At 51.2% G+C, this 25,913-nt stretch overlaps 9 protein-coding genes across 9 annotated transcripts; 4 read left to right on the top strand and 5 right to left on the bottom strand.

Moving 5' to 3' along the window:
• Nucleotides 1–437: 437 nt before the first annotated feature.
• On the top strand, nt 438–2,472 carry AFUA_6G07730 (putative plasma membrane antiporter; the record flags this gene model as incomplete). Its single annotated transcript, XM_745571.1, has 8 exons — nt 438–492; nt 552–620; nt 667–773; nt 831–1,004; nt 1,060–1,472; nt 1,522–1,570; nt 1,620–1,986; nt 2,036–2,472. 8 exons carry the CDS (start codon nt 438–440, stop codon nt 2,470–2,472), a joined length of 1,671 nt encoding a protein of 556 aa, XP_750664.1.
• Nucleotides 2,473–5,569: 3,097 nt separating this feature from the next.
• acuF (phosphoenolpyruvate carboxykinase PCK1) lies at nt 5,570–9,390 on the top strand. The gene is made up of 5 exons (XM_745570.2): nt 5,570–6,486; nt 6,608–6,885; nt 7,071–7,146; nt 7,204–7,404; nt 7,807–9,390. The coding sequence occupies exons 2-5, from the start codon at nt 6,704–6,706 to the stop codon at nt 9,151–9,153; spliced, it is 1,806 nt and encodes a 601-aa protein (XP_750663.1). The 5' UTR covers nt 5,570–6,486; nt 6,608–6,703; the 3' UTR covers nt 9,154–9,390.
• A 606-nt stretch (nt 9,391–9,996) lies between these two features.
• Nucleotides 9,997–13,771, top strand: AFUA_6G07710 (putative mitochondrial dicarboxylate carrier protein; the record flags this gene model as incomplete). The annotated part of the gene is made up of 3 exons (XM_745569.3): nt 9,997–12,485; nt 12,592–13,653; nt 13,723–13,771. The coding sequence occupies exons 2-3, from the start codon at nt 12,752–12,754 to the stop codon at nt 13,769–13,771; spliced, it is 951 nt and encodes a 316-aa protein (XP_750662.2). The 5' UTR covers nt 9,997–12,485; nt 12,592–12,751.
• Nucleotides 13,772–14,511: 740 nt separating this feature from the next.
• Nucleotides 14,512–16,069, bottom strand: AFUA_6G07700 (SUMO ligase MMS21; the record flags this gene model as incomplete). The annotated part of the gene is made up of 2 exons (XM_745568.1): nt 14,512–15,223; nt 15,288–16,069. 2 exons carry the CDS (start codon nt 16,067–16,069, stop codon nt 14,512–14,514), a joined length of 1,494 nt encoding a protein of 497 aa, XP_750661.1.
• Nucleotides 16,070–16,402: 333 nt separating this feature from the next.
• On the bottom strand, nt 16,403–18,694 carry abd1 (mRNA (guanine-N7)-methyltransferase; the record flags this gene model as incomplete). Its single annotated transcript, XM_745567.1, has 4 exons — nt 16,403–16,437; nt 16,492–16,658; nt 16,708–18,356; nt 18,539–18,694. 4 exons carry the CDS (start codon nt 18,692–18,694, stop codon nt 16,403–16,405), a joined length of 2,007 nt encoding a protein of 668 aa, XP_750660.1.
• A 455-nt stretch (nt 18,695–19,149) lies between these two features.
• Nucleotides 19,150–20,649, bottom strand: AFUA_6G07680 (uncharacterized protein; the record flags this gene model as incomplete). The annotated part of the gene is made up of 2 exons (XM_745566.1): nt 19,150–19,943; nt 20,139–20,649. The coding sequence occupies 2 exons, from the start codon at nt 20,647–20,649 to the stop codon at nt 19,150–19,152; spliced, it is 1,305 nt and encodes a 434-aa protein (XP_750659.1).
• A 402-nt stretch (nt 20,650–21,051) lies between these two features.
• On the top strand, nt 21,052–22,863 carry cox15 (cytochrome c oxidase assembly protein cox15). The gene is made up of 2 exons (XM_745565.2): nt 21,052–21,541; nt 21,600–22,863. Exons 1-2 carry the CDS (start codon nt 21,144–21,146, stop codon nt 22,711–22,713), a joined length of 1,512 nt encoding a protein of 503 aa, XP_750658.1. The 5' UTR covers nt 21,052–21,143; the 3' UTR covers nt 22,714–22,863.
• A 119-nt stretch (nt 22,864–22,982) lies between these two features.
• AFUA_6G07660 (uncharacterized protein) lies at nt 22,983–23,925 on the bottom strand (the record flags this gene model as incomplete). Its single annotated transcript, XM_745564.2, has 1 exon — nt 22,983–23,925. One exon carries the CDS (start codon nt 23,923–23,925, stop codon nt 23,179–23,181), a length of 747 nt encoding a protein of 248 aa, XP_750657.1. The 3' UTR covers nt 22,983–23,178.
• A 256-nt stretch (nt 23,926–24,181) lies between these two features.
• On the bottom strand, nt 24,182–25,270 carry AFUA_6G07650 (uncharacterized protein; the record flags this gene model as incomplete). The annotated part of the gene is made up of 2 exons (XM_745563.1): nt 24,182–24,781; nt 24,845–25,270. 2 exons carry the CDS (start codon nt 25,268–25,270, stop codon nt 24,182–24,184), a joined length of 1,026 nt encoding a protein of 341 aa, XP_750656.1.
• Between the last annotated feature and the right edge of the window lie 643 nt (nt 25,271–25,913).

Below are 25,913 nucleotides of genomic sequence, written 5' to 3'. Positions count from 1 at the left end.
AATCTGCCATTGACCCCCCTAGTCCGTCGATCAGTCTCATTCTGTGCAGCCAAGCTTTACATGGCCAAATAGTTCGTCCTGCAAGGGCCAATATATGACCCACTCAAGCATGCAATTACCCAGCGGGCCTTGTCTGAAGGCAGGCAGCAATACAAAGGGATGCATAACAGTGATGGGTTCAAGCTGGAATCCTTATCTATGCCTATCCCTTGCCACCTGTTCCGGGGGTTTCCATCCTGCCGAAACTTCTACATCTGCCCCGAAAGCCATTCTAGCGAGTCTTGACAGTGTTGGGGACTTACCAGGTCAATGAAGCCGTCAGCAGACTTGGCTTCTCTGCGCAAGCCTTGCGAGACTTGTCCAGAGAGTTGAGGACATCCGGTCACTCTACCGTCAAACCACCCTGAACTGTCCTTCATGATCGAATTTGAGAAAGAATGTTACACCCTATTCTCGATATTAATAACTTCAACGTTGTACTGGCGGTGATAAGTATGGCCTTTTCAGGGCAATTGAATGGGTGATCGTCGCTGACTCACAATCAATCATAGGCACATACGTCCTCCTATTCGGATTTATATCGCTGAAAATCAAACAGAGATGGTACCTGGGTGAAGCTTGTATGATTTTGTCCTCGAAGGTATTACCGTTGCTAATTAGTTTTAGTGCCTGCTTTCCTGGCTGGCGTCGCGTTTGGACCGGCTGCGGCGAGATTTCTCAAGGTCTCCCAATGGGCTGGTGACGATAGCGATGGAGACCACGATATTACCTACGTAAGCTCTGTCTGACTGGGTGGTTATATCTGGATAATTGTATGCTGACTTGCGTAGGACTTGGCTCGTCTGGTCATTGGCATCCAATTAGTCAAAGTTGGATATCAGTTGCCTCGGAAATATCTGAAGGAACGGTTCAAGGAAATGACCATTTGCTTACTTCCACTCACTGCCATCGGCTGGCTTGCGACATCTGGATGCATCATGCTCATGATTCCGCGTATTTCCTTCGTGCGTCGGCCTCTGTCATCCGCTGTTGCAAACTAGTACTGATGTTCGCGAACAGTTATCTGCCCTTATAATCGGCTCCTGTGTAGCATGTACAGACCCAATTCTATCCCAAGCAATTGCCAAGGGCCCTTTTGCCGACAATTATGTTCGTCGCCCTCTCCGTGAATTCATCTCGTCTGAGGCAGGGGGTAACGACGGCTTTGGCTTCCCCTTCCTACTACTGGCTGTCGCCCTTTTGCGGTACGCTGAGGCACCTGACAATACAGCCAGTCTGGAAGACTTTGATTTGGCAAGGGGGATCCCGGACTCGCTGGGCACGGCTGATATCGGACGTTTTGGCGGTGGAGTTACCCGCGCTTTGAGGCACTGGGCAATCGAAGGTGTGCTCTATATGATGGTATTGGGATCGGGATATGGTGCTCTTATAGGCTTCATAAGTCGCAAGCTTCTTAACCTCGCTTCCAAGAGGTACGTGACGGATGGCGTGCTTTCGAGACCTCCGCTTACCACTGAACAGGAGATGGATCGATAACGAATGTTTCGCCCTCATGCCTGTGGCTGTCGGGGTAAGTTTATTCCACTTAGCGGTAGAACAGCGCTAATAATGTCCCTTAGTTATTCATCGTCGGCACATGCGGCTGCTTCGGCTCCGATGAGACGTTGGCTTGTTTCGTGGCCGGGAACGCACTGAACTGGGACGGGCTGTATCACGCCGAGTTGCAGGCCCGGCATGACGCCTTCAACTCGACCCTGGAAACACTGTTGAATTTCGGGATCTGCATGTACCTGGGCGCGGTGATGCCATGGGATCAATTTCATATGCCGGACACAACTGGAATCACCGTCTGGCGGCTGATCGTATTGGGATTCCTCATCCTGCTTTTTCGCCGTATGCCAGCGATCTTGCTCGGGTACCGGTTTATGCCGAAGGTGTGCCGTAACTGGAGGGAAGCCTTGTTTATGGGATACTTCGGACCAATCGGTGAGTCTTAACGCCGTGGCATAAGACCTGAACTAACAAGTGTGAGCAGGTGTGGGGGCGATCGCATATGCAGAATACGCTCGTCGACTGTTCCCGGCCCCTGGGAAGAGTGACAGGGAAATCAACGACTTGACCGCTGCCATCTCTCCCGGTATGATACTCGTCTTTGTCTTTCACAGAGAGCAAATGGATGTTCTGATGTTCCCTAGTTGTTTACTGGTTGGTTCTATTTTCGATCATCGTCCACGGCCTGTCCGTCCCCGCGCTCAACGCTTTATACAAGCTGTTCAAGGTACCGTGTATCTGCGACCACCCGGTGGAAGTCGTCCTCCTGTCGGAGAACGAGCCACTCCCGAACAACAGTACAATCGAACCAGGGCGACACTCAATAATCGTGAACAACCGCTTTTCCCGCTCACCGGACGAGGAAGCGCAAACGCGACGATTCTCCCGCGACGATACAGAGGCAATACTAAGACCGAGTGAAGAAAGTGAGGACCGACCCTGCACGCAGGAGTCGAACCAGTCCATGCAAAAGGTCGACCGAGTGGTTGTTAGAACGAATATGGATTAATTATCATGTGGTCTTACGACAGACAGTTTATTTAGAACCATGATATCATAACGAGAAATCAGAAAACTTCGTCCCCATCATTCATCATAACATGATGCACGGTGCCACCTCTTCTCGTTTGAAGATAAAAACTCCACAGTCCATCACCCAAGTCAGTTCGCTCTCAGGAACTCAAACGGGGCAAGTCTATCGCAGTCAGCCATACATCATACACCAGGCATGCAGATCGCAGGGTATACCTTTCCACAAGAAGAGCAAGTCTTATTCTCGCCTGAGATGGAAGCACCGCAGGAAGGACAAGCGTTGTGACCGGCCATTTTGAGTTGCGGGGATATAGATCTGAAGATGTTAGAACCACGGGTGAGACAAGCTTGCTTGGACCGTCAATACAGCAATGCAAACATACCCTTGTCGATGAATTCAAGAATAGTTTGAGTACCTTTGTAGGCGAGATGAGTCAGGAAAGGAAAGGAGTGAAGAATCAGAGATGTTGAAGAATAAATGCAGGGGGTTTGTTTTGCTGGTACCCCGCCAGCTGTCAGTGAGTTGCCCCGCCTTGGGTGCTTGTGGTGATTGGTCTGTAGGAGTTGTCCAATGGGCAGCTGATTGTTTCTAACTATCTTACAGAGTACAGGTGTCGAAAAGATACCTCATAGGTGAGGGTAGAGGATAACAGGCGACCGAGGTAATTAGGAGTGAATGGGCCTGGTCCTATGTACAAAAAGTGAGCTTCGTTGTCTACTTCAGTTGCATAGGTTTTGGATAAATATGTATCCTCAAGGTAATGAGGGTTTGTATGGATCACGAGTAGTATGTGGGCAGATAAGGTATAGAAATTGGACTTGTCTTGATCGAGTCAGTGTCTTCTTTGCCCACAGGGTTGATCACTGCGATGCCAATGCAAGTTAATCAAGCTCCGTCAATTGCCTGTTTAGGAAATCTGTTCGGTATCACTATCCCTTCATGAACGCAACATACCCCTTTTGCGAGTAACAATTATACATAATTTCAAGGCTCAGATGCAGGTGAAAAGAATCTCTGGACTTTCGAAGGCAACAACATTACCTTAGCAACCTATGCATCCGATCCTACGACCCGATCCCCTATTCGGGCAGTCAGTGTCCTCCGACCAGGCGCTGCTCTATTATTGATGAACTAGAAGAACGACTCGGTCACCCGAAGACAAAGCCAACGTGTCAAACAGTCTTCATTCATTCAGTGGATACTTCAACCCGGTTGGAATTCGGGATCGGGAGGATGCCATTGCTACTATTGGATCGAGCTACCGTGAATACGGGTGGGTTTTTTTCTCACTCTGCAGAGTTGCTAGAGCTTGGCGTTCTCCATTTGAGCTATGGATCACCCTTTCGACGAGATCGGGTCTCCTTTAAGAAAGGATAGCACTGTCACAAATATCAATAGTACTCGGTTGTAGGAGTTGAGTTGTTCGGGGTTGAGCTAGGAGCAAGGGAGCTGGATAGTGCTGTTCCAGACTGGTCTGGTGACTCCAGAGAACTGCAGTCACGAGCTGCAAGCCATTTTTTTGCGAAAAAGCCTAATATGAGCAAAGAAAGGGGATATCCAAGCATCAATACTCGGATAGGCAGTTGGGTCTATTTGTTCGATCCCGTGATAAAAAGAAGCATACTCCGTCTTCATAGTCAATAGATAGTCAAGGCTATTCTTAGATCCCGAAATATCGGATTGCGTCGGAGCTTGGGAGTCTCGCAGCTGTGTTGTAAGCTTGTGAAAATCCCTGACGAGTTACCAGAGACCCGAAAAATCAGAGAAAGCCAATTGTGCACTATTTTTGTGCAACGTGAGGCATTTTTCGATGGGAACATTCTTGTTATCAAATCGCTTCCTAAATCTTCCGCATTTGGAACTGAACTGTCTCCACTTGGCATGCCTGCCCATTGCACAGCCCGCTTGTTTGAAATTGATAGATACCTCGATTGTTTGAAGTTAGGGGCTTTGAGCACTTCTAGACTCTTGCTTTGATTCTTTTGATCTCGACTATTCCTATATTCTCCGATGAGTACAGACCCTACCTCTCTAGGCATTGTATTGACGGACCAGCTGCTCAATTTCTCGCAGTCAAACAGAACTACTCCTAAATGACCAGAGGTCGACTATTTACCGTGGTCGTAGCACAGCCTCAAATTCAGGGGCAGATATCCCTTTCAGTCATGGCGCAAAGAGCTATCTTACCCTTTCTGACTAGATCACCAGATAACAGCCCAAGAGCCTAAAACTTGTTTAAGAGGTCCGGGGAAGGCCCGCGTGGCCCAGGCGCCCTGCGGATGCGGGGTACAGCAGAGTTTCCTGCCTTACGTGCCAGAGCTACTGTAGCAATGCATCAAGCCTAGTCATTGGAGCTTACCTATCTTTCGTATCACTGACTCAGTCTCTGAGAGTTTCCACATCTGTAGCTCTTGGCTGTGACCAGCTGAGAGAGAGCTGAGTCCTACTGTAACTAGAAATACATTTACTTTAGGGGTTAATAGGAGGTCATGGTCATTTTCAGCTTCATAGTCTAACCCGAAGGGGAGGAAAACATCATGGGGTCCTCGGAAGGCTTGGTTGATCCTTGTAGAGAAGCATTTGTTTCTCACGTGGTGCTATAGATTTTCTGCTCCACATTCATCTGGACTGTGTCTACGGAGTACAACTGAGATAATATTGTTTCCCCCTATATTTTCGGTTCCAAGTATTTCGCCCTAGCATCGAGACTGAAGCAAGCAGAATGATCGGAGGAAATCGTCAGTAAATAGCTACAGTCTTTGGATACGTCAGATCAAGGAAGTTGTTTGTTGGCAAGCCTTGTGAGATGCAATTACGCTGTACTCTGCATACCCAGAAAACCAATAATAATCAAGGATGGTTCCCTTTTGAAATTCAGATCCTTTGAAGCGAAAACCCAAAAATGAGCAAGCGGCAATATCTTCTGCCCATGACGTTAGGATGTCAAAACGAAGCTTGTGATTGGTTTCTGCAACCGGTTTCCCTCGGCTCGCGATGACTAAGAGGTTCGCCTCGCTTCTAGATTGGCATCATGACCCCAAACTCTCCTCGGGGATTTCGTCATGATTTTCATTTTGGCGTCGGGTCGATTTAGCCTCAAGCAATTGCTGCGGTTTCTAGGATGAAACTACTTCCACGCTGGTAAGGGAACTAGTTGTGTTGAACTGAACGAGGACAAGGGGATTTTTCAAGTTGGTTTCGGAAATGGCTTTGTCGCTTTCGTTGTTCTGGACCACTCAAATCTCTACACAATAATCAAATGTATGCAATCAACCCAACTACCCTATCCAAGATTAGAGCTATTTCGTCAAGATACGGTATTAGCCGATAACTCTGCACTCCCGCAATCTGGGCCATACTAGCCCTGACCTTTTGCCTCTTGAACTCAGCAGGCCTGGCTGTCCCGTTATTTGATCATCCAAAACGTCATAATTCCATTTGACCGTCAACGGACTCAAGTTCAGTACTGCGTAGAGACAGAAAATAGCAAGGAAATATACTCTGCCAGCAAGCTGGATGGGATAGGGTGAGGTACCGTAATAGCTGTATGACTGGTTCTGGATGTGCAGACTCCAGATAAATTCGCTGCGTTCGGCTGCTGGAATGAAGTCCAAAGCCGTCCTCTGCATTACTCAGTATTGGGAGCCCGAGAAACCTTCACCATACAGTACTGACTAAACTTCTGGTAGAACCAACTACTACAGAGTACTGAGTACCTGCATCACTCTCGCCTCGTCACTTTTCCCCCTTCTCACCCACTCCTCGCTGAATCTCAGCCCGATGCATGTACCCGTGCGTTATCATCCATTATCCACGAGTCATCAAGAATAATTTATCCCTTCCCGATCAGTCCTCCCTGCAGCACTAAGTACGTCGTCTTTGATTTTCTTTTACTCTTGTTGGTTGGTGGCCCCGACCAGTTATTCCGTAACCATTTCGTGCCCACACCTGGGGTTCGGGTCAACTCGGACAGTCTATGAGAGGCATTTTTGTTCACTCCACGGCTAACCATCATCGCTGCAGACTCATTCCTCAACCCCGACATCACCCGCGGAACTGTGGAGAAGTAGATCGGAGAGGATCCTTGAAACTGCCCTTGAGACCTGTATCATCGTGAGCATGGCTCCTGCTGAGAACATTCATATACCCCGTGGTTCCCGCCCCGAACCAGGTCCTCTCTACTCTGATTTCTTCCAACAACAAGTCGCAAAGCAGCGCAATAATAATTATCATTCGACTTCTCTAAGAAACATGGTTGCCACATCAGTTAATCGCACTGCTCTGCACCCCGGTGGTGTTCAGTATGTCTTCCCCTATCTACCTTGCTGCTATGTCTTCCCCTATCTACCTTGCTGCCTTGTGAATCCCCTCCAGTGCCTTTGCCACCCTGCTTCAGTGTCCATCTCGTCCTCTTGCCTATCCTCATCGCACCACACTTTCACGCAAACAAAGTGACCACTCTTTTACTGACATAGATCTCTTCCAGACCGGGCAAGAGCCACACTGAACTTGAGGAGGAGCTCCACGAGCACGCCCACATTGACTATGAGCGTGTCGCAATCGTAAGTCTCCCCTCCGGCCTAATTGCATCCCTCTTTGCGACGTACTAATCATCCTAGATTGCCAATCCTTCCGTCGCTGCCCTCTACGAAGATGCCCTTGTCTACGAAACAGGTACTGCTATCACATCGAGTGGTGCCTTGACTGCATACTCTGGGGCCAAGACTGGCCGTTCTCCTTCAGATAAGCGTATCGTTAAGGAGGAGTCGTCAGAAAAGGACATCTGGTGGGGACCTGTTAACAAGCCTATGACACCTGAAGTAAGTGATCCATCTCCATTTCAAATCGCGCATAGTCCACTATATCGCGCATTCTTCTCGGTTGTTGCCCCTTGCAGTGGATTTCTCGCAGCACTCCCGGGGTCCCCTGCACATGCATACCAAAGAGGTCAAGCCTTTTGGCAGCACACTGGTGACATCAACTCGTTCTCTGAGAAATGCCTCAAATGCCTCGTATCTCCTTTGAAGATGTATATGAGGCATTTATTCCAAATGCATTTGTGAAACCTGTAGCTTTGCCTGCATTTCTGTGGTCCCATGCTCCTGGTCGATTCTTCAGCTTTCTCCGCATTCCCCCCCGCCCTCGGCTCAACCTTCGATCACGTGCATTACATCACCAACATCTCATATTGATAGGGCTGATGACTAATCGACTATCATTAGGTCTGGCGCATCAACCGTGAGCGTGCTGTTGACTACCTCAACACTCGTAACCGCATCTATGTTATTGATGGTTATGCCGGCTGGGATGAAAGATACCGCATCAGTGTCCGTGTCGTCTGCGCACGCGCCTACCATGCTCTCTTCATGCGCAACATGCTGATCCGCCCCTCGCCCGAGGAGTTGGAGCACTTCCACCCTGACTATGTTATCTACAACGCCGGTTCTTTCCCTGCCAACCGTTTCACCGAGGGCATGACCTCAGCTACGTCGGTAGCTATCAACTTCGCCGAGAAGGAGATGGTTATCCTGGGTACCGAGTACGCCGGTGAGATGAAGAAGGGTGTTTTCACCATTCTCTTTTACGAAATGCCTGTGAAGCACAATGTCCTGACCCTGCACTCCTCGGCTAACGAGGGTGAGAACGGCGATGTGACTGTGTTCTTCGGTCTGTCCGGCACTGGCAAGACAACTCTGTCTGCTGACCCCAAGCGTGCACTGATTGGTGATGATGAGCACTGCTGGACTGACCGCGGAGTCTTCAACATCGAGGGTGGTTGCTACGCGAAGTGCATTGGCCTTTCCGCCGAGAAGGAGCCCGATATTTTCAACGCCATCCGCTTCGGATCCGTGCTCGAGAACGTCGTCTTCGACCCTATCAGCCGTGTGGTCAACTACGATGATTCCACCCTCACTGAGAACACCCGCTGCGCCTACCCCATTGAGTACATCGAGAACGCCAAGATCCCTTGCATTGCGGACAAGCACCCCTCCAACATCATCCTCCTCACCTGCGATGCCCGCGGTGTCCTGCCTCCCATTTCCAAGCTCACCACCGAGCAGACCATGTTCCACTTCATCTCGGGTTACACCTCCAAGATGGCCGGTACTGAAGACGGTGTGACCGAGCCCCAGGCCACCTTCTCGTCTTGCTTCGCCCAGCCCTTCCTCGCTCTGCACCCCATGCGCTACGCCCGCATGCTCGCTGACAAGATCTCTGAGCACAAGACCAACGCCTGGCTGCTGAACACCGGTTGGGTTGGTGCCGGCGCCACTACTGGTGGAAAGCGTTGCCCTCTCAAGTACACCCGTGCCATCCTGGACGCCATCCACAGCGGTGAGCTCGCCAACGTGGAGTACGAGACCTACGATGTGTTCAACCTCCACGTGCCCAAGACCTGCCCTGGTGTGCCCTCTGAGCTGCTAAACCCCAAGAACAGCTGGACCGCCTCAACAAGCTTCACCGACGAGGTCAACAAGCTGGCCAAGCTGTTCAACGAGAACTTCGCCAAGTACGCAGACGAAGCCACCAAGGAGGTTATTGCGGCTGGCCCCGTTCCCTCCCAGTAGATTGTTGGACCTCATTTCCTTTGTTTTGCTTTGTCAATACATTGCATGGCGTGCTGTGTTTCTTTTTTTTTTTTCTGGGGACATTAATTGGCTCTGATCATGTGTGTGCTTGCAGGACGCAAGCCGGGTACTCGAACTTTTTTGCTATTTCCTTTTCGCCCTGATTGCTATCATTGGCTTTCCTCCTTGGGGAGATTATACCTCATCGTACTATCTAGAATGCAAAAAGTTGAGTTCAACGAATTGGCATTGTAACTGGTGTCTTGTAGCTGTTGGTGAAAAAGGAGGTCCAGTCAGTGGAAAAGCGCTCTGATAAATAATGCGCAGGAGCACTGTAGTCCGGCTTCCAGCAAAACATTGGCGAATCGTCCCCACTATGATATGACGGTCTGGTCTACCTGACGGAGTGGTGTACCAAATGAGCATCCCATGCATGCTGGGAGAGTATTCAGCAATATAGAACGGAGGACCAGGCTGTTCAGTTTTCTTACCTAAAGCAAAGAACCCACAGTAACCTAACTTACCCTGGAGCAACTCCTTACCAGTCATAAGTAAACTCATGCTACTTAGCTACCCAGCACGTATACGATTAATGAGTCCATGCGGTCTTACAATACATCCACATAGATGACAACCCTTCCAGCGCTGTCGGCCATTCGTTGACTCGTTCTTCCCGCGTCTGGACTAGATTAGTCGCGTGGAGGTGAACATCTATCTAGCTGCCCGCTTTCAGTTGTAAGTTGGTTAACTACCGGATTGAATTTCGCTTATTTTCCCGTATTCCTTTCCCGGGTCGTTTGCATCCTGTCCCCGCTGCCCATGATAATAGCGCTTACGAGATAGTCTGGCTTGGTGTGTTGCTCCCTGCGGTGGGCTCTGGGTTGTGCTGGCAGTGAAACTTGCCGGGTGTGTTTCCGCTGGGTACGATAGCCGGTGGGTTGAGTGGGTTGGCAAAAGGGGGATTCTGGTCGGTGGTATTCCTAGATGATATGCTGCTGACAAAGCTAAGGTGATGCAATATGGCTGGTTGGTTGGTGTTGAGTTGGGTGGAGGCTACGGTACGATGGATAGAAGTATATACTCGAATAGATGCTGCGCAGTGATGCTGTATGTTGCTATGTACTCGGAGAACGACATTGACTCCGGATCTGGTGGTTTCGTATTTGCCTAACCGTCTGTTTTGACCAACAGATCAGTGGCTGTATCTCATGGCATTCATTTGGCCAGTGCAACCGACTGGCGATGTGCCTGAACTCCTGATGGGTCTATCTTCAATTCGAAAGTGCCGGAATTCGGAGGAAACACCGGAGCACAGCACTCCTGATGCTTCGTATGGATGGAATAACAATATGCCTTCGGAGGAAGATATAATGATTGGAGTCATATGGATAGCTAGGTTAAAGTATTAATAACGTTGCATGCATTTAGCTCGGCTGCTGTTGTTGATCTCAAACTGTACGGATAGTTATGCCCAACCCGCAACTGGGGCCCGGGATCCATCCGAACCTGACGGAAAAAATGTACTCCAGATCCTCAACTACAAGTACGCTTCATTCATGCTCCAGAAGTTGGACTGCTGGATAGACCGCTAGACCACATCCTCGCTAGCCGAAGGCCAGGCAGTGGGATAGCCGATCTGGATCGCGTCAACGGAGCCTGGCTACGGCCAACGGTAACACACAGTATGAGTTACCCGTGGGCCGTGGGCCGTGGGGAGCGGACCCCTCCGTCAAGCTCCTTGACCTGACAAGATCAGCGGCAGCAAAAATATTCATCCTTGCAATGAGATAGCCGAAGTGTTGACCCTGTTATCCTCGGGATATCGGATAGAGGGAGGTGTATACCGTTTGTTTGGGCCGTTTGGAGGTTCACTCGCTCAGGATTCAGGAATCAGGAATCTTCTCGATGATATTGCGCGGTTCCTCTGACCCTTTTGTTTTAAGTTGTCGTTGTCTCAGCTGTGCTAGCTACCCTGCCCCTGTTTCCAAGCACAAAACTGTCCTGAACGAGTGTATCAGAGGAGACTTTACGGAGTAGTACATGCAGCAACCGGCTATCGGGATGCGTCGGGTAACAACACGGGTTCCCGGGAGGTTCTCGTGAGCCGAAAGCGGAATAGTGTACTTCCCCCAGGCAGCTGGGTGGGTCGCACTGGTCTGACCGTCATAAGTATACCCTTACTCAGAGTACTAAGTACTCCGTACTACTGTAAGATTACCTGCGCCCCGCTCAGGTCCATGACGTGGAATGGACTCCGTAGGCCGTCGGCGGCATACTGAGTTTCAGCAGACTCTGTAGACTGCAACGTGGATGGATTGGGAAATTGCTTGTTTGGTCTGAATGAGAACAGTTTCTCATTAATTCCATACAGGCTGTGATCCAAACCTCATCATCATCATCATGTAGAAAGCGATGAGGATGCGCTGATAGTGTGATCCCAGAACTGCTAGCTATACCTTACCCCGCATTTTACAACTTCGCTGCAGCGTCATGCTTTGCAGCTTTAGTTACAGTCTACAAGATGTCCAAGACAATCATAGACAAAGGGTACCAACTAGATACTTGGCTAGAGTGGTCGTAGACTACCCGAGGCCTTAGTGGTGTGACATGCGCTGTAATGATCGAATCAGAAACCGGCTGATTCTACACTCTCCATGGCAATACAGGATAGCATCCTTGGTATCCATGATCAGTGGAGATGCCTTGCTAGCGAAGATCGCAGCGATTTCTCCAGAAATCATATGGACTATTTGCAGAGATAGTATCATAGCCATAGCCATATCCATAGCCATCCCATAGCCATATATATTTCTATACCTCTTAAGCCGTGTCTATCTTCCGTGCCTCATCGAAGCTCTCAGACCTCCCCTTGTCACGATCTGTCTCTGCGGACATACATCGGCTGCTCGGAATCTTTTCTCGGTTCTATGATCTGAATCGATATAATACATGCTTTTGCTCTCGAACCTCCTGACTACTTGAATAAATTCAGTATCCTCTTGACCTCCTCTATCATCAGCAACAAGACAGTCTCGCAGTTAGTCGGGTACCCTCGCTATCATCTGACTCGTGACTCCCGGGAAGCTTCTTCAAGCTCTTCTCCTTCCCCTCAGTCACCCCGAACTCTCCACTGGGTCTTGCCCAACAAGCTGCTTTGACATTTCATCCACTATTGCTTCCCCTCTTTTGGTCCCCCTGTTTATTCTCGTCGACCTCCCGATCTCCAACTCCGCTTGCTGGTTCGTGTGTTCTATATACGTACAACAGCTGTAGCTTTTTGCTTCTGGTGAGTGTATCGTCGACTTGTTCCTGTGGTGGAGTATACGTCATCTGTGAGACGAACCCCTCTCCTTGCAGTCGCTGGTGCACTGTCGGTCAGCTGTGTCTTTGGTATCCTGCTGGGGTTAAGTTCACCGTCTAACGTCAAAATCTGCCTAGATTATATACTCGTTCGCTAGATTCCTGATCAGTGGACTACTTTGCAGCAATACCCTCTGTCTGGCGATCTTACCGAAAACCATCGCATCGGCTGCCAGACCAAACGAATCAAACTGATTTCTATCCACAGCTTTGGTGCAAACCTCGCTTTACCACCAGCATGGCCACCAGTACTGTCAAGGAGCCCGCTCCGCAACCCTCTGTGGATTTCTTGCACCGTCCGTACACACGCGCCGCTCTGCCCTTCATCAATGGTGGTCTCGCCGGCATGACTGCCACGGCCGTCATTCAGCCCATCGACATGATCAAGGTCCGCTTGCAACTGGCTGGTGAGGGTGTTCGCACTGGTCCTCGTCCCTCTGCGTTTGGCGTTGCGCGCGACATCATCGCCTCCGGAAAAGTGCTCGACCTTTACACCGGTCTGTCAGCTGGTTTGCTGCGGCAGGCAGTCTACACTACTGCCCGTCTGGGTTTCTTTGACACTTTCAGCAAGGCCCTTAACAAGCGTGCTGAAGCTGCTGGTACGAAGGTCGGATTCGCCGAGCGCGCAGGAGCCGGCTTGGCCGCTGGTGGTATTGCCGCCATGATTGGAAACCCTGCAGACCTGGCCCTCGTCCGTATGCAGTCCGATGGTCTGAAACCACCAGAGGCCCGTGCCAACTACCGTTCCGTCGTTGACGCGTTGTTCCGTATCTCGAAGCACGAGGGTGTCACCGCTCTGTGGGCAGGTGCTTTCCCGACCGTGGTGCGTGCCATGGCCCTCAACCTGGGTCAATTGGCCTTCTTCGCCGAATCGAAGGCGCAGTTGAAAGCGCATACACAGCTTTCCACCAACACCCAAACCTTTGCCGCCTCAGCGATCGCCGGTTTCTTTGCCAGTTTCCTTTCGCTACCCTTCGACTTCGTCAAGACTCGACTGCAGAAGCAACAAAAGGACCCCAAAACAGGCCAGCTTCCGTACAAGGGTCTGTTCGACTGTGCGCGTAAGGTTGCTCGTGAGGAGGGTTGGTTGAGGTTCTATCGCGGATTCGGCACTTACTATGTGCGGATCGCGCCCCATGCGTTAGTTTCCCCACTCCGCCTCGCTAATATCAGCCATCATTTCTCGCTAACCCCACTGATCGACTCTAGTATGGTGACTCTTATCGTGGCCGATTATCTCAACCTCATCACCAAATAAAGCAATCGGCTCTTTTTCGACCAGGTCAGTGGCTGTGCTACTGAGGTCTTAGGCCTCGTTGTTTTCGCCAAGTCGCCAGATCTGATATTTGAGATCCGACTCAATCGGTGAAATTATGGTGAAATTGCGGCGTCCAGGCAGACGACATATCGTCATCTAGCAAGTTCTTATCCTAATCTTTCTGCGATTATTCGTCAGAGATGCTTGACCGGAAAATACGCCGAGGGTGGTGTTCGCAGTCAGGTACAGACAACACCATTTCTTGATGTAAATTGGGAGAGCATGGTCGCCAAAAGTCAGTTCTCTTACTTTGACAACATAGGCAGATCTTTGCCATAGTGGTGTTTTTACTCATCGTCGTTGTATACCTTGCGGGACTATACGTGTCGATCAACTGGTCTCTGTTTGGTTCAATCTCTCGCGTCTTATGTCTAATCGTTTGCATGACAGGCTCTTCGGCTATCTTATGAGATGCAATGGGGAGAGTTGTAATTGCGCGCGCTCTCTAGTCTTCTTTGCTTTGTTCTGCATGTACCTTATTTATATACCCCATGGCAGGTCGCAGGACTGTTGTCTCGGCGCATTGAAATTGCAAAGGTGTCCTCATGCTTATGCGTTATGGCTCCCAAGTCTCAATAACATTCCAAAAAGGGTTACGCGCACTATCGTAGACCGGCGAGGAAATATAGATGTCTTAGATCATACTGATGACTACTCCACGTTAAGAGTAAGCCGTGGAGCTACTCGTCATCATCCACATCATCTGATAGCGCACTTTGAGCCTGCGACAGCCTCTCCTGCTTGATCCGAATAACAGCATCGGTTGGCTCCTGATACGTGGTACCCCCCTCTTCCGAGTCATCATCGCTTGCAACCGTGATACCACTCTTGCGCCCTTCCAGAGGTCGCCTCCGGGGGTTCCCACCGGCATCCAGCTCGTCATCCTCCGCTTCCCGCTGCGATGCTGCTTCGGCGCGACGCACTCTGCGCAGCAGGACAGGATCACTGCGCAGGTCTTCGGCGGTCAATACAACCGAGCAGACAGGACACTTGACGGAGCGAATCCGATTTCTCCGGCCGCCGCGTGACGACGGCCCAGGGACAGTTGTGGGACTGTGTGCTATCATATCGGTGATGGCCTCGCGCTCGAAACTGTGCGGACATTTGGTGCTGGTGACGGGGTCCCGGAAGGGGAGGAGGGTGAGGGGGCATCTGAGAGAGATGCGCTCGCGCTCGATGGCGATCTCGTCCGAGTCAGCGGGCGAAGGACTCCGGCGTTGGCGGGTGCGTCGGGCCGATGTCTGCTCGGTGGTGGAGGTTGTGGTTGCGTGGGGATCTTCCATGTGCGCGAACCAAGTGGAGGAGTGCGGGAGGGGTGGGATGTCGTCGCCGGGGTGTTTGGCGTCGTGGACGATGCGGTAGAAGCCGATGTAGGCATTGTTCGTGGAGTATCTGTATGTTTTTAATTTCGGCCATTCTTCCTTTCGTCCAGCCATGGGGCTATGCAAGTACGTACCTCTGAGTCAAGGATTGACCTGCCCACCGCGCCGACTCCTCATCCAGCTTCTGTTCTAGCCGCCGGCTAGGCGGGATACCAGGCATCTGCGGCTCGGGCGTCGCTTCGTAGTCCTCATCGCCCTCTTCTTCGGGGTCCTGATCCCCTTCGTCATCGCCTTGTCTCCGTCTCGTCCGCCGACTCCGCAGTTGAGCAGTCCTAGCCCCGGCACCCGCAACAGTAGCCTCCTCCGCCTCCTTGGCCATATCCGCCAGCACCCCCTTCAAACCCTCCAGCTTCACCTCCGCATCAATCGTCTGCCGCATCCGAGCCTCCAGTTCCTCCGTAACACTCTGAACCTGCTCCTCCAACCGCGCAAGCCGGTGTCTCTCCTCCCCGTCATCATCATCGTCATCCTCGCTGCCATCCTCCCTCTCCTGCTTTGCACCGACCCCCTCAGCAAGAGGCATCTCCCCATTCGCTTTCCGCCGCTTCCGCGCCCTCTCCTTCTGATACCGCACCCGCGCATCCGTAAGCCGCTCGTTGACCTCCCCCGCCGAATCAGTCAGTTTCTCCTCCGCGCGCTGGATGTGTGTCTTCAGCTGCCGCAGGGACGGCGCGTTCAGGAGCCCGACAATCGCATTGTGCCCTGCAGCGTTTAGGGGCGCGATGGGCGGTTCGTATGCGGGGAGGGGAGGGGTTGAGGCTCGGGAGGACACTTGTGTGTGTCTGTTTGCGGTTGTGCTTGTGCGGTCATTGCGTGATGTGTGTCGGTGGCGTCTTGTGTCCGGGGTTGCTGACATTTTAGCTAGTCTTTTGGCAGGTGGTCGGTCGTAGAGAGACTGAGCTACTATGGCATGATGGTGTATGGTTCAGAGCTCCTCAGGTATGGTCGTGGCTTAGTTCTGTCTATGCGATTAATCTCTACTGATAAGATCGAAGTCATACTATTTGCGACGGACGCGACGCGCCGGCGCTAGTCCAATTTAGGATATACATATCGGTGCTCGAAATTCTGAGCAAATACGTCGATACCTAGTCTTCTTGCTGCATATGCATGAAGTAGTATATTTTACAGTTTGCGAATAGAGTATTTAATAGCCTTCTAAAGGCTTGCCAGATAAGTATGCAGCCTATTAGACCTTGTAGAAACAGAATGCATGATAGAAACCTAGAACAAGTCAGTCATGCCACAGAACGACCTGGCCACAATAGAGAGACTCACTGGCCGCTTCCTTTTCCTCCTCCGTCATGAGTAGTTTGCCAGTGACTCGGTCACGGACACCCATGCGCTCGCTCAAGGGACCCAGCTCCGGATCATCCTTTTCATCACGCCAAATATCCAGGAACGGCTTGCGGTATTGTAACTCGAGGTTGTAATCCTCCGTAAGACTGTGGAAAATTTAGCCTCGCACATCGAAAGCAGTCATCCAAGACTCACGCTCGAAACGCCTCCCAGGGAACAACGTATTCCGGGACCTCTTCAACGGCCTCTTCCATGAAGTAGCTGTACTTCCACCCAAAAGGAGGACGGAAAACACCATCCTCAGGAGGCGTGATAGGAAATCGGACCCGGTAGATCTGGTTCCCCCATTCCACCTTGCCGTCATCCTCTTCCACCTCCCCGTCCTCAGGAGCCTCGTCAGACTTCTCCTTCTTGGCTTGTGCCTGCCGCGCCTTCTTCTTCGCATTGATTTCTGATACTCGCGCGCTGATCACGTCCGAGTTCGGGCAAACGCCGAGGAATCGGCCTCCCTTCTTCAGACAGCCTGCAACATTGCGCAGCATCTGCCTCGCTTTTTCTTCACTTTCAAAGGCGTAATGGATAGTGAACATGGATGCTACCACGTCAAAGCCGCCTCCGCCCCACCGTGAGCTCATGACAGACCCTCCTGGGCCCACATTGGGATCAATGCCAACCTGCTGGACAATGTCGACATCCCCCAGCCATTCCCCGAAGCAGTCCTTGGGTCGAAATTCGGCATGAAAGATGGGATTACGCCGGCCGCGATTACCACGTCCGGATTTCATCCCATTGTAGCGTTCGCGAGCTTGAACGATTGATACCTCTGCCGGGTCAAGACCGACATACAAATCAACCGGCTGAGGAGCCAGCTGCCACTTCCCGAGGTCACCACCCTTGCCACAGCCCAAGTCGACCACAAGAAGTCGCTTTTCCTCTACCGGAGGCACGCCGCCGTCTTCAGCCCATTCCTTGGTGCCGTTGAACCGCGCAAGAAATTCCTCGTCCGGAGAAAACTTTTGGATAAGGGTACTCTTGACCCAGTTGTTGAAGCTCCGCAGGCCCTTGATCTTACTTTCCGTCTTCCGCCACTCCCTTCCGCGCTGTGGCACTGCGTTGTAGTGTTGACGAACAACATCTGCCACCCCGCGGCTCTGGGACGCCCGCATCGCCTCTTCAACCTGCGCACGCTCTCTTTCTTCTTGTCTCCGGCGCAAAGTCTCCCGATCTACCAGTCCCATCCGAGCCCCACCACCGGGCCGCTTGCGCTGCCGAGGTTGGTCCTCTGGTGTAGGAGACCGTGGAGGCGGAAGGGGTGAGGTAGATCGGTAAGTTGGACCATTGCGATCGGCAGCTGATGATGTCTCTTCTGCGTCACGGCGAGAGTACGCCGAAGGAGGTGTTCTACCGCGCTTCCGCAGCTTTTGGTGTCGTTCTTCCATGCGCTTCCGCTTGGACACGGGGCGGTCTGGAGCAGGCTGCGATTTTTCGGACGCATTCTCCTCCGCGGGCAACTTCCTCTTTTTATCACCCTGAGATCCATTCTGATCGGTAGGCGAAGCCACCTGGACTGGCCGATTTGGCTTGTCTGACGGATCCGCTCTGGGCTTGGGTGTCGCCGAACCGGAGGTGTTCTCCATGGTTGTATTTGATTTATTCAATTGATTTTGCGCCGTAGATGTCAAAGATTGTGGATTCGAAGCCTTCTGCGCTGCGGGATCTACAGGGGATTGTATGCGAGTTGAGACAGAGGGAGGAGTTTGCGTAGTCGGTTGTGCTGGCTGTGACTCCGCATATAGTACTTCCGCGGATGCTGTAGTCTTTGAACTAGGGTCAGGATGTTGTTGCTGCCATTTCAAGTAAAGTCAGCGACAGAATGTTAAAGCTAGAGTGAGCTGATATTTGACATCAGGAATTGGATGAATAATGGCTCGCGCAGAATCTGACCAAATTGGACGCTAGGAAAACAGTCCGCAGATTCGACGAGTAAAGCATCCACAGCCAGTATGAACCAGAAAAATTTACTTACCAGATCAGTAGTATTGTTATTTTCCCCAGATGCACCGTGAATCTGCTCCGGAGGTGAAAAGACGGCATGGGGCTGGTCGGAGGCGAGGCGACCCCGGCAAGACCGAGCTTCGTCTCCATCACGCTCCTCCCAACTATCCCGGGCTGGATCATACATGCTGCCACTGGAGATGCGCCAGGGTTATTGATTTGCGTCGTACATAGGATTCTGGAGAGTTTACAGCAATGATTAAGAACATTATGAAGAGATAAAGGACGAGAAAGAACGCTTTTTCTGCGTGCGATGATGGTCCTGTTCATGCTTCTGGTATCCCTGGTTAAGCCTAGTGCCTGCCGTGTTCCCCTTACCGCATCCGGCGCCATCGTCTAGCAGCAGACAGCAAAGAATACTCTCAGCGAATAATTCGTCGCCAGATGCTATTGAGTTAGATGCGAAGACCTTCATTGGATTGAATATGTACAGGTAAAGATGAACTGGGTATATACATGGATAAATCAAAAGACGAACCAATGGCACCATGCCTGCATTGCTAATGTTGGGCCGAAAGAAAGGCACACGAAATGCGCAAACGCCAGCAGATTGGACACTCAAGCTGAAGATGAATCCGACTATCACGGAACAACCGACTTTTTTGCATGAGGAGACTTGACATTCAGCACCTGTCTCATTCGCCGAAGTTTCGCCCACCACTCTCGATCACTGGCCTTCTTTTGTTCCTCGCTCACCTCATCCACTACCGGGAAGTCACCAGAGGGTGTCTCCGAGACAGCACGCAGGGTATCCATGGAAGTCGATGATCTGACCTGCCGGCGGTGTTTGACTTTGAGTGCTTGAACAAGTAGTTCCCATCCGCTTCTTAGCTCTGCCTGCTTCTCTGTTGCCCTGCCAGTCCCGCTTTGAGCCTTCCCGCTGATCCAAGGGCAATACTCCATATGCTCATTGGCAACGTCCAGTGCGTCGTAGACCGTGGCATCCCCATTATCCTTCGGCTTGTACATCCACAGGCCCAATCGTCGAAAACATGCACTGCAGCCTACCAAGCCGGCCGTTTCGTTTGAAACTGCATCCCAGCCGAAGAATGCTAGCGCAAAGGCAGCTCTGTCGATAGGTTTCGATGGTGCAGGTGCCACCTGAGAGCTCTCTCCACGAATTTCTTCGCTTGACTCTTGATCCTGCGATTGATCCTGCTGCTCACGTTGAGACTCTGTGGAGCGCAACCCATCGCCGGTTTTGAAACTTTCTCGGGGCCATATCTTGAGGACATCATCTAAATTAAATGACTCGGGTGTTCGAATAATATCCTCAGCCGGTAGCTTATCGGCAATTTTTGAAATATTTGAATACCGTTTCTGAAGACTAGCGATTGCCGTATCGGTGTTGGTGAGTGGTAGTCGATGAATCGTAGCTTAATTGATCAGTGAGCAAATCTAAAAAATCGCGGAAACTATGTGCTTGACCAACCATCACAGCCTTTGTTTCTCCAAGGACAATGTTCGCCATGCCCTTTGACCAGCAGACTCGCATATTCTTCTACCAGCTTGTCACCTTCGGATAGTCAGTTGGACGGTTATTTGAAGCTAAAGATGTACCATGCACTTACGGACTTCCTTCCTCTCCTGGACCTTGTCGAGAGCATATCCATCCAACTCGTCAAGTTCGTCTGGTAATTTGACAACCACTGAGCCGCCACAGCCACCCACACACGACACTCGCGAAACATCTGTACAGATCCATCCTCGTTTAGCCCATTCAACCTCACTTATTACAGCCGGTTTCGGAGACCATCGATCGACACGGCGAAAGGTCTCTAATCTCTCCAAAAAGCGTTCGCGGTCCCATGGGACGAAGCTAGGGCGTGTTGCTGACGAAATGGTAGAGCCTTTGGAGCTAGCTCGAGCTTTTAATATCGACCTTCCGACAGCCGCGAAGTTGCTTTCATCTTTATCGCTCAGTCGGACCTTCTTGATGGATAGATCTGCGGGAAGACGCTCGCGAGCTGGTGACGGAGATGCGGGGATCTTTTTGGCAGCGGGTTCAACGGTCGATGGCTTGGTCAAAGATTCCAGCATTCGATGAAACTTTCGCTTTTTGGTCTCAACCGCGTAGGACATCTCCGGAGGTGGGAATGAGCTGATTCAGCTTCAGAACGAACTTGAAAGTCTAGGTCTTGATCTATGGAGATCAGCCTGACCTGCGATGATGATATTATCTGAAAGGGCGCTAAACCCAAGGCGGCGATTGTCTTGTTGCTCGTCAACAATGGGTTCCTGGAGAATCCAGTGCGCGTCGTTTTCCTACTGGATGGGCAATTGATAAAGTAAATGAGAGTTAATTGACCTAATCTAAGTGCTAATCATATGGGATCACTTTCACAAGATTCCGATGTAAGCAGACAATTGGACGATCCCTGTTATTGCTATATTGAAGTAGTCCTCATTCAAGATATCGAATCATGTAATACTGATTGGTCCTTCGGCATTTCGGCCATTCCGATCTCCGTCCACAACGATCATTCGAGGGTCTCGAAAGCTCATCTTCCATTCTTCTTCTCGGCTTTGTACATACAGGGAGTTCAGCACTGACTCCCCCTGCTATTGGCATCACCATGGCTTCTTTAGGAGGCTCGGTGCCTATGTTCCGGAGCCTCGCGCCCCGGTTCTCCAAGGATTTCTTCACTTGCCGACAATGCCTCGGACGGACCCAGACATATGCAACCAAATCCCTATTTCGCAAGCAGTTTGCTGGACTTTCCTTCGGCCAAAAGTCCTCTAATGCAACTCCGAAGGCATTCAGCGTGACAGCCACAAAGTTTTTCTCACCTATCTTACGGAGGTCCGTCGCCGGATCAGCCGTGGCCGGTGCGCTGGAGGACGGAGCTTCTCAAGCCAAGTCCAGCTTTCCCAAAGTGTCTGACAAGATTGTGGCTTACTGGCTGCTGGGGAGTGCGGCCAGCGTATTCGGTATTGTTGTCTTTGGTGGACTCACAAGGTTAACAGAATCAGGGTACGTTCTGCCTTATGCATCCCAATTTGAGCGACACTTGCTGACCTTATCTGAATAGTTTGAGTATTACAGAATGGCGTCCCGTCACGGGATCCCTCCCTCCCATGAATGCAGAAGACTGGGAGTCTGAGTTTGCAAAGTACCGTGCCTCCCCCGAATATCAGCAGTTGAACCCGAATATGAATCTCTCCGAGTTCAAGTCAATCTACTATATGGAATGGATTCACCGGCTCTGGGGTCGTTTTGTTGGCCTGTCATTTGTGCTTCCGGCTATCTATTTCGTCGCAAAGAAGAAGGTCAGCAAGCCCATGTCGCTACGCTTAGCAGGCATCGCGGGTCTTATCGGCTTCCAAGGCTTCATCGGTTGGTGGATGGTTAAGTCCGGACTCAAGGAAGACCTTTTTGCGCAAGGCAGCCACCCCCGCGTGAGTCAGTATCGGTTGACTGCTCATCTTGGGGCTGCGTTCATCTGCTACACGGCCATGCTCTGGAACGGTCTTGCTATCCTGCGGTCTCATCGGCTCCTGGCTGACCCAGAAGCTGGAATAAAGCTCCTGGACTCGCTGCGTGACCCCAAACTGAAGATCTTCCGCCGATCTGTTGCCGGTCTGGCCCTGCTGGTCTTTGCCACTGCCATGTCCGGTGCCCTAGTTGCCGGCCTGGATGCTGGTCTGATCTACAATGAGTTCCCGTTGATGGGCAATGGTCTGGCTCCTCCCAAATCCGAGTTGCTTGATGAGCGTTATTCACGGCACGAAGACCGGTCTGACCTCTGGTGGCGCAACATGCTGGAGAACCCTTCTCTTGTGCAACTGGACCATCGTATCATGGCTATGACCACGTTTACCAGTATTATGGCTCTATGGGCTTATTCTCGCCGCTCTCCAACCATGAAGCGGTTGCTTCCACCTGCCGCCAGGAAGGGCCTTCACGGTGTGGTTGCATTTGCCTGGGTCCAAGTCGGTCTAGGCATTTCCACCCTCCTCTACCTTGTCCCTACTCCTCTTGCCTCTGCTCATCAAGCAGGCAGTCTCTTCCTTTTGACCTGGGTGCTGGTCTTGGGCAGCCGTATCTGGCACCCGTCTAGGACGGCTAAGTTGCTTCAGATGGCCGCAAAGGCTCGTGGCCAAGCGGTACGCAATGCTACTGCACAAGCCGCCCACAAGCTATGAAACTGCTCTGATCACATGTTCTGAAGGCAAACGATCTGCTCCTGTAGCTTTCGGACTTTAGATTTCCCTGTATACTATGGATACCTCCCCTTTCAAAAATGTACAATATTATTAGTCGACCGATTGGAAATAAAGCCATTTGAAGTCTGGATTCATTCTTTACGATATCTATGACAGGCGGGTCCTGTAGACGAAACCATACAGGCTGCAAGAGGTACTCCCCATCTCTCAACTACTTTACAATTCTTGTTCTAAGAGATCGTCACAATCCATAGGGTATCCCGCTTACTCTTAGCGTCCTACTCAAGGTCTATGTGAGACCCTCTACACACACTCGTTGACCGCGAACGGTGATCTCGGGGGACGAGATGATAAATGCTATCTAGCTGAAATATCGAATAGCCCACTGACAATCACCTAGTACCTAAAAGTAATCGGAAGTTGTATCGACCAGTCGGCTTAGGCTCAACCCTTCGAGTTTTCCGCTAAGATGGTTTCGTCAACATTTGCCTGAGTCACAGAGAAGGTGCCAATCTCGGGAGCATCCGTCTTTCTGGCCCTGCGTTCAAGGTAGGTTTGAAGAGCATGACTGGCTTGTTGTTGGGCATAGTCATGCAATTCTCGACTGGTCATACTCGTGAAATTCGCAACGTCCTGGTCTCGATGCGTAGCCCCCCCTGGCGAATGTTCTCGGACAAGGCCATCCTCCTGGATTGCCAAGCCGATGGCTTCAATACTGAACGCGAAAACGTTCCGAGCCGCTATCAAGACTTCATCATCAGCAGCGCTTGGTATCTTTGAAGAAGACTCCTCTTTCTTCATCCTCTTGAGATTGCTTGACTTTCTCCTCTTCAACTGGCCTGCGTCATCCTCCTCCCTCTTGACCGTCACCCTGCCGCGTCTCATACGGGCAACGAGAACCTGGTCGATAGCCCCTGTATGGACGCGCCCGTTTCCCCGATGTGTGCGACTGGGCCCGTTGGCAAGGATACATTTGTAGCATGCCTGCCAGCCGCATCCCTCGCAGCGGGACATGCCCGTTCCATTGCGTGTGTTGCACATGTCGCATTTTGCCGTGTGGCAGGCTATCTCTTTCCATTCTGTCTCGACCGATTGTTCAGATGCAGTGGATGGTGGAGGGGAAGAGGGAGGAGCTCTGGAGTGAAGGGGTGGCGGATCCCTCCTGCGTCTGACAGACGAAGTTCTCCCCATTGCTTCTACGCCGCGCAGGACGGTGCCAAACTGTGCGGAATTTGAAAAGTATATCAGGATGGCTGTTAGCCTGTGTGAAGAGGACTTCGAAAAAAAAAATCAGACCGGCTTTATTCTTCCCTATGATACAACAGCAGAGGGCTATGACAGATGACAAAAATTGGGGTCCGTTAGCAAGCACCAGCAGAACTCGGAAAAGTGCTCAGAAAGACTATGAACTACACACAATCAGGGTGCCGCTCTGTTGACGGGGGCACTAATTGCGCTCAATAGTGCGGAGCCACTCGTCGTGCACTTCGAGCAGGTCAGGGAATATTCTTAGCTGTCCCTCCAGCGGATCTTGTCCAGCCTCGATAGCAGCCAGATAGAAGTCCCACGGGTCTTGTCTATCCCACGGGTCGACTTCCAGCTGTCCTGTGTATTCTTCGTTAGGAGAGTATGGGGGGAGCTCAGGGTCTCCTTCGAGATCGTCTATTGCACTTTCACCTGGCTCGTCGTGATCGCTCTCTGGAAGCTGTCCAGTGCTCAGAAGCTGAAAGTACTGGCTGACGTCGCTGTAGATGTCGTTGTCTGCAGGATTCTGCGTTGATGCTAGCTGATTTCTCTGTGCACGCAGTTCAGCTCTTCCAGCGTTCAGAACTTGACTGAATTCGTCGAAGGCACGATCGTGGCCGGGGGCGAGTACTCTCACAACTCTAGCGTTCAGAAGTCGATTGAATTCCTCAAAGTCACTATCGTCGTCTTCGTGATTCTGTCCAGAGGGCTCAAAACGAGAGTATGGCGGAGGCTCACGGGCGTTACTCGCGGCACGAGCCTGATGTCCAGTCTGACGTGGGATCCGGCGTAGAATGCTGCGCTGTTGAATTTGAGCCATATCAGTAACGCAATGTCAAGTCGCGGATGGAAAGCATATAGATACCACAGGAGGAGCCCTGCGCTCAGATCGACGAAGACGATTCCAAAAACGCCTAGAGCGAGATTCTCTGTTCGAGTTCGAACCACGCGAGGGACCTCTATTACGCTCAACTTCCTCGTAAGGATAGGGCGGAGGGGGTCCAATCGGAGGAGGTGGGATCTGTTGCCTGGCTGAACTGATCGGTTCCGTGGCTGAGTACAGGCCGAAATCAGAGCTCTGCTCACTAGAATAAGGATTCGGATGTTCGTCGACAGAAAGCATCAGCCAAGGGACGTCCTCTTCCTGAGGCCGAGTGCGATTGGAACGAGTCTCCCTGATGTCGTGGTCACGCTCCGCCTCCTGGCGTTCTATCTCAAGCTGGTAAAGTTCCCCACTGATGGGGTCTTCCTGGGGTTCGTTGCCTCCCTCTGGCATGTTGACGACCGCCATTATATGTGATGTCTCTCGGATGAGATGAAGTTTAGGACTGAGCCTGAAAGAGAAACATTCCTTTCACTTGTTCTTTCTTAGAGGAAGATTGCAAAGAGCAAAGAAGAGGCCTGAGGTATCAGAAGGCTATGTGCACCTGGGATAAGAGGATAATAGCGACGCGGGAGGAGGAGAACGCGAGGTGACAAGAAGAACACTGAATCGCGAGGAATTTATCTCGCTCCTTTCTTCACTGTGCGTGGGCTGTGAGCTGTTGCAGGTCCTTAAGCGAGCATAGCGACTAGTCCCTACACCTTCACATTTGCTTGGAGCAATGTGTTGTCAATGACGTCTGCAGGAGCAAAGGAGAGACGATGCAATGTTTGCTAAGGAAGAGACATGTCTGCTCTACGCCATACATTAAAGAAAGCAAGTTGTGGAGAAAAGAAGTCATATAGCCATCCAATGTCGCTGGAACAGGACGTGAAATCCATTCCTGTGAAGCCACCTTGTAAACAGAGAATGGGAGGCTTCATCAAGAGCATCCAACTATGACTGAATTTTTGCTAGGACTCTTGACAAACCCCCTACTTCGAATCCCATTCTGAGTGCTATGATATATAGTAGCCCAGACGCTGAACGATACCTGGGAAGCTTTGCATGG

The sequence above is a fragment of the Aspergillus fumigatus genome, chromosome 6, assembly GCF_000002655.1.
Source record: "Aspergillus fumigatus Af293 chromosome 6, whole genome shotgun sequence".
Classification (NCBI taxonomy): domain Eukaryota; kingdom Fungi; phylum Ascomycota; class Eurotiomycetes; order Eurotiales; family Aspergillaceae; genus Aspergillus; species Aspergillus fumigatus.
Note: the sequence above shows the minus strand (reverse complement) of the source record. Positions and strands in the feature narration are given on the sequence as shown.